At 36.3% G+C, this 7,665-nt stretch overlaps 1 protein-coding gene across 1 annotated transcript; it reads right to left on the bottom strand.

The window, feature by feature from the left end:
- Window positions 1–1,048: 1,048 nt before the first annotated feature.
- LOC142354779 (methionyl-tRNA formyltransferase, mitochondrial-like) lies at window positions 1,049–2,876 on the bottom strand. The gene is made up of 2 exons (XM_075407164.1): window positions 2,420–2,876; window positions 1,049–1,778 (listed from the first exon to the last, which is right to left on the bottom strand). The coding sequence occupies exons 1-2, from the start codon at window positions 2,818–2,820 to the stop codon at window positions 1,100–1,102; spliced, it is 1,080 nt and encodes a 359-aa protein (XP_075263279.1). The 5' UTR covers window positions 2,821–2,876; the 3' UTR covers window positions 1,049–1,099.
- Window positions 2,877–7,665: the final 4,789 nt, after the last annotated feature.

Here is a 7,665-nt window from a genome sequence, read left to right as displayed (position 1 = left end):
ATCAGTAGAAATCACTGAAGTCATTGAAAAAGTCAATTCCAAGTTAGGTCATAAGAATCATCGATGGAGACGACGAATTAAAAAACATAGCAGGACTGACTCCTGACGAAAACAAGGCCTAGAATGAAGTATGAATGGATTGCAAAAACCATTTAGAAAAAAAATCAGATCCAAAATGTCAAAAAAACAGTAAAAATCAACGTGAAATTGCCGCATGTGAACAAAAAACCACAAGCGGGAAAGCGAATTTTAGTTCAAACACCTTTTCTCATTCTATTTTAAAAATAGAGCAAAAAATTTCACGCCGCAAAACCATTTGCTTTTTCGCTCCACTCCCTCGTTCGGTGTGACCAAAATCACTCCTCCAATTTGACTTCAAAAATCATGAAAATCTGTGAACAGATAAAAAAAAGACAGCGCCCCAATACAATTCAAAATCTTTGAATTGCAAAAATTCTTTGAATTCTAAAAAACCACGATGTTCCCAATAATAGCCGCTATCGCTTCGCGGCTATTAACAACATCAACAGTAATCCCATATAATTTGGGGTCTACTCAGGACAACTAACCCCGCCCGCCGCCTTCTCACAGTTCCAGCGATTTAGCATAATCAGGGCAGATTTAACAACACCCCCCCCCCCCCAAAAAGCGAGCCATTCTTGACGAGGCTTGCAGAAGATGCCTTGCCTGAAAACATTCTCTAGACCATGAACCGTTGTACAACTGATTACGACTTGTCTACCGTGTTAGTCATTCCAACATATATTCCCATTGTAATTTGATTTAATCAATTAAATAACTAACATACACTACTATGTATTTCACTGATAATGTCAATGGATATACCAGGAATTTAAGTCTTTTTTAACTCAGAAACGCATTAGCAAAGCCACAAGTTTGACATTGCTCTTAAAAATATCTTTTAAGATCGTGGTCTTTTGGCGTACTTTATCAAAAGGCACAAAAAGGACAACTATACACATGTTTTTCTCACAATTTTATACACATCACGAGTGCTATAATAAGGTGAGGACGTCAGAAAGTCAACTAACATTTAAGGAAGTACCTTTTTCTGCTTAGCTGAGAAAAAATAATTGTCTCACTGTTTTTGGGTTATTTTTGAGTTAAAATGTACAAAACTATTTGACAAATTAAAATATCCATTTGCAAAATTCAAAGCATCCAATTGTTTTCTGCCAGAAATCTGCACTTTTTTGAAGCCTGCAAAGCCATCGGTACATTTCACACAAACAGCATCAATCAAATGAGAAACGCAAACAGCTCCCGGCCGTACTAAATCATCATCCGCAAAATTACTTGGCACCAAGCTTTCGTCTGTTGTGTATTTCGGATGTAACATTTCAAGCAATTTCACTTGCTTTCCATTGAAAAACGTCTTTAAAGGGAACCTGAACGAAAGAGCTCTGTAGGTTCTCCAAACATCATCGACTCCAACGCGATCCCAGTTTATAAAAGCATCATTAGCAGATAGTTTGTAAGCATAAGTGATGCCATGTTTTGATTGGGGTTTAGAATTTGCAACCGATTGTTCAATATTGTCCAAACAGTCAACGAGTAACTTGTTCCCCTCCTTCAAAGCGATTCGGGCAAGGTCATGCGTGAACACATCTTCGGGAACTGTGAATTGTTTTTGAGAGATGATTTTGCCATGATCAAACTTGTAAGGAGAGAGCAGCATTAGAGACACGCCTGATGTTTGATCACCAGATAAAATTGTTTTAGGAAGTGGACTGCTACCACGCCATCTGGGCAGATGACTAGTTCCAACCAAAAGAACAAGTTTTGACACCCTTTTGAGAGAAACATGTTTAGTCAGTATTAAAACAAACCATAAACTGACTAACGTCGGATGAATTGCTCTCGAATGACAATTGGAGCGAATTAATTTAAAGGGGTTTTAGCTGACACATTTTTATGGGAGCAAAAAAAAACGTAATTACAGCAACTTAGATCACTAAAAAAGAAGAACTAAAGTGACAATGTTACTCCAGAAGTCAAAGAATGCTCAAAAGCGCAACAAGAACAAAAGCGCAAAAAGGGTCAATCAATAATTTCGCGTAAAAAACACATGTTAACAATAATTGCTTCAAACATCGTATTAAAAGCAGCCAAAATAATAAGTTCCACTTACAAAGTTCAACTTTTATCTTAATTTTTTCAAAAGTAAATAGATCTTAGTCCTCTAGTGAACGGAAATTTAAATTTGAAACCAAACAATCTATTCCAAGCACAATGTGTTTATCTTTCTTCCTTCATTCTTTCAAGTATTGAAAGAAAAAATTCAGATTTTTTTTTTGTTTTCGCCCATCTAAACAACTCATCAATACGTTTCAACGGATCATATTAGAAGAACACTTTTCCATAATCAAAACTGAACTCAAAGAAGAGGTGTCAAAACCTGGGATGGATATTCACAATTCCAAATTTAATAGCATCGATCAACTCGGAAGGAATTAGCTTCCCAAAAGATGACAAAACTCCAACGTCAAAGTTTAAATTAGCAAATGAATCTTCCCTTTCAACATCGTCCCAATTGTACAAAGATACTCCATTATCCAGACAGTACTTAGCAACTGGATTCAAATTCCGCGGAAGAATCCGGGTCAAAACGTGGCAAGATACAGTGGACCATCGCCGTGATAGTTTTGGGTACTCTGAACAGAGAAATCTGAGAACTGGCAGTGAAACTAACTCATCAGAGCCCATGAAGAGAATTTTCAAGTTATTCTTCGAATTCGTTTCCGACAGAAGAGCACGTGTGCATCTGGTACGAGCTGTGTGAAAATTTCTCCATGTCATATCTCATTATATTTTACAAACAGTTAGCAAGGCAAACTGAAAATGGGCAAAATGAAATAACTATAATTGACAGAGAGCCAAAAAACAGCTGAATGAAATGTCCCAGTTGCTTGATACATTGAAAAGCTCTTGTGTTTCCTACAGATTAGCCGTTAAAATTAAACTGCTTCAAAGAGTAACATAACAAACTTTTGCCGCTCAGGTATAAAATGAATTTTGTTCCATATATTTCGTCTAATTGATCCACAAGCGCAGCTGCTTGAAATTTCGAATTAGATGGATTGAGATCAAGCAACAAATTTCTTTATTAAAAGTATACTGCAAAATTCATTACGTCAAAGTATTTTTGTTGCTCATTTCAAAAAACAACAGCAACTAGGTCACATCTATATATTAGGATACTTAGCTGTACTTTGTCAGAAAGGTGAAATATTTCCAAAGTAAAAAATTATATTCAACGAAAAAATAACACGAAGGAGAGTGACTCCTCAAATACATAACTAAGAGTACGTACACTTCCGGGATCAACACGTTTCTCCATGAAAATCGAGTGAAAAATCCACTAGTTGAAAAAAGAAACATAGCAGGCAACTTGCTAGAAAACAGCTGCGATACCATTGTAGATCTGCAATATGAAAAAGATAGGGAAAAAAGTTTCCGTTTTCTTTACTAACTACTGATATGTCATACTCTGATTTAAAAGGAATTGTATAACTTGTCCGTTGTTTCTATCAGCTGCCCTCAAACAACCTTCAATTAGAGTGACATACACTTAGTTGACCTTATCTCCTTCAGTTATAGTCAAAGTCTCTTTGAGAGTAAGGAAAGTCATTTCTGGCAGATTTGTAGCGTGAGCGTGACGTCACATCGTCTTAACAAAAATCTTCACAATGAAATTTTTAGAAAATATATAATTCAAGGCAAGACCTGAACAACAATTTCTATTCGCTGCACAAAAAACTAAACCTAAAAAATTTACAAATGGTTTTCGAAGACCATTCAGAAAAAAAAAAACGATCAAAACCTGGAAAAAACAATCACCGAAGACAAATTGCCGCATGTGAACAAATAAGATACAATTATGAGAAAGCCAAATTTTGCAAACACCGTTCTCTAACTCAACTTCAAAAAATTAAAACGAGTATTTTCAATGCGAGTGACGAAAATCACTAATCCAAATTGACGCATCATCAAAATGTCAACCAAACGTGTGAGCAGAAGAGACAGCGCCTCAAAACAATTCAAAACCTTTTAAATAAAAAATCCAACATAAGGTCAAAAACAGATTGCTACCACAGCTAATAATTAGAACTACGGATTACGAGCAAACAGTTTCCGCGCTCGATATATTGAGCTCAAATAAATTATTTTGCACGCCATTGAAAGCGCAGCGAGACTTCAAAGAGAGTAAGAGCGCCACTTTTACAATAATTTGACAGAAAAATAGAAATTCGATGAAGTTACATACACGAAATAATTTCTCATTACCACGATTAAATCTTTGTTAATCAAATGAAGTAGAGGGGAACAACATGCTCAAATGGAATTTTTTAGCTAACTAACATTTGGCTGATCGATATATTTGACGTAGAAAGACAACAGTCATATCGATAGAAAACCCATCAAGAGTAGAAAAAAATAAAAAGCAATTTTCAAATCTTTGCATTTTTGAAGCGTTCTGCAGATTGAGTTTTTTGAACACTCGATATTTTACCGCAATTTGTTTTTCAATTCCATCGCAATTTCCGACCAATTTCAGATATTTTTTGCCCAATTTTAAAACGAGCAATTTCGTGCTGCTAATAACTGCTCTAACCAATAGCGAACCACTTAATAGTTTTGTTGAAAGATTTGAATTTAAATGGGGAGGTTTCATTTTCAAAATTAGCCTTTTAAAAGGCAATGAGAAGCCAAACTGAAGCAGTGATTTTCGAAAAAATGAAAACTGAAGGAAGCAGACATATGCGTGGTTTCAAAGCGTCAATATTTTCAAGCTGCTTTCAAAATGTAGAAAAAATTCCACAATTTTGTGCGATGGTCAATTCGACTGCTGTTTCTTGATATTCTACAAATGCTCTTAAAGCTGATAAATGTGGTCTAGTGGTGCATAAAAACTGTTGTTTGAAGCCATCAACAAAAAACAACATAACCGACTAACGTCGGGCGAATTGCTCTCAAACGACCGGCGAGCGGTTGGCTTGGTCAGTAGCTAGCCACGGGGGGGGGGGGGGGTGCACCGGGGGCTGATGGGGGCAGCACTGGGTGGGGGGGGGGGGCAAAAGCGCGGTGGGGGGTGGAGCCAATAGTGGGGGTGGGGGGGGGTCAACAAAGGGGGGGGGGGGGTGTCAACCTCTAAGAACCGCCCCTCACACCATAAGTATAAGTATAAGTCTCCAAGACAGTTTGAGCTGAAACAGACCTGAAAGGCTCTAAGAGCACATAATGCCCGCTGGGCGCTACCTGTTTATCCCGTTTTTGAGGACGAAAAGTCAAAAGCGTCAGACGAAAAATTGGTCAAGCGAAAAATCGCATAAAAAAAAGACCGACAGGACTAATATAATTGCTACAAACTTCGTTTGAGAGCAATTAATAACAATTAAATTATATGGCTTTGACTCTCCATAAAATATGTTTTATTTCTAGTTTAACCCGTATTTGTTGTAATTTTACTGTCTTGGCACTTGGTTTCTTTAAAGCTAAAATTCGGATACCTAAAATTTATACATGAGAGGGCAATTGAGATAACGAAAGAGGCTTAATTTAAAATTTGTGCCTCGAGGCACTTATTTACAATAAGTGGTTTTAGATTCGAGGCACTATTTTACAATTAGTGCCTCGAATCTAAAAAATTGTCATGAAATAGTTTGAACTTTTAAAGCGTTTTTGGTGAATATTTTAGGGTTTCATTATTTTCTCAATGTGCGCATTAAAAAAACTTCTTGGAAAATCTCATGCAACCAACTGTGCGCAATCGGTGGTAATCCATAAAACCAACCTAACTTAAAAACAACCAAGTATTGAGGAATCAAAACCGAAATTATAAAAAAAACTGACTAACGTCAGGCAAATTGCTCTCAAACGATCAATGAGAGGTAGGCGTCGGCTGGGGATGCTCGCAGCAGACGAGGGAGCGGAATGGTGGTGGGCATTGAGGGTTAGTAAGCTGAAAGGCTCCAGGAGTCCTTAATGCCCTCCGGTTGCTAGCTGCTTATCCCATTCTTAACGACGAAAAGTTCAAACGGTATAAAATCGGTCGAGCAGAAAAATTGCAAAACGACAACATGACTAACAAATTTGCCATAAATTTGTTTGAGAGTAAAAAAAATACAATCACAAGAAATTAACGAATCTAAAAAAATTTGGTATCAGATAATTAGACCAGTTGAAATTTTCCCTGAAAAACAATATAGTGTCACAAATTTAGAAGAACAATAGATGAATTGCTCTCGTACGATAGGAGGGGCAATTTATTGTAAGGGGTGTAGATTAGAAGTGTTCTACGGATGCATAAACACTGACCCCAAAGGGATTCGGACACCGGACGTTGGTGTGATATCTTAGCCACTCAACTTTTAGTCTCGTTCACTCACAATTGTTTTCATATTAGAATTAACTTTATTTCAACTTAGCTCACTCAAAAATGAAGAAATCAAGCGTGAAAAAATACTCAAGAAGTCAAAGAATGTTCTAGAACAAAAGCGCAAAAACCGTCATGCAAAAAATTGGCATAAAAAGGCAACACATTTACAATTAGTGTCTCGAAATTCGCTGGAGAGCAATTGAAAGAATCGAAAGTGCATACTCTTTTACAATCAGCGTAATTAAAACTCTGAACAAAATAATACTCTTAAATTATTATTTATACTAATACTCTTTATTTATTGTTAGAAGGTTGAGAGAGAGCAACCTAATGTAAATTGCGCAAAAGATAAGCTTGACATAGCTTGACAAGAAGCTCTACTTGTTCAACGTATACTTGGCTAGAAAAATGAAGCCTTGAGGAACAAGAAAGAACGTCAGAACGGGTTATAAGAGATGCCCAAGTTCGAGAGCTTAAGACCAGTTGGTGTAATTGGGTAGCACACTCGGCTTGCAAGTAAGAGATGCTGGTTCGAATCCAGCACTGGTCCATTTTCACAGTAGTTGCACCTGAATAGAACCCCTAACATTTATAATAATACTCTTTAATAATAATTTAATACTCTTAAAAAGATTAAAAATAAAGTTTGCATTACCAATATATATATATATATATATATATATATATATATATATATATATATATATATATATGGAGAAAGTGAAACATATATACATTTTTTACATGTTTTTTTTCAGTGTCGGAAAGTGTTCTAATTTGGCGTGCAGTTTCAGTTAGATTCTAAAACTATACATAAATCAGCTTCTAAACTGAAAGCTAATATGCTTAATACCAATGTCAGCTAGCCAACAATCTAATGAAATTTGATAACCAAAATCTCAATGCCTTAATGACCGGGATTCCGGTTTATCGCGTCTCTTTTGATTCTGCTCTTTTGACTTTAACAGTATTCAAAACATAGCTGGCAGATTGCCAGAAAATAGCCGCAATAGCTTCGTAGATCTGCATTCCCAAAAAAACATTAAAAAAGATAGACCAAAAAAATTGGTCTTTTCATTGAAGGCTGATATGTTACATTTTGATTAAAACTCTGTATAAGTTTTTGCCGCCTCTATTGGCTGCTCTCAAATAAGCTTCATTTAGAGTGACACACACCCATTTGACCTTATCTCTCTGAAATAAAGTCAATTTCAAAGCGAGGAAGTCATTTTTGAGTGAGGTAAGTCAAGTGTGACCAAAAATTT

This window comes from Convolutriloba macropyga, chromosome 15 (assembly GCF_964194025.1).
Source record: "Convolutriloba macropyga chromosome 15, txConMacr16.3, whole genome shotgun sequence".
Classification (NCBI taxonomy): Eukaryota; Metazoa; Xenacoelomorpha; order Acoela; family Convolutidae; genus Convolutriloba; species Convolutriloba macropyga.
Note: the sequence above shows the minus strand (reverse complement) of the source record. Positions and strands in the feature narration are given on the sequence as shown.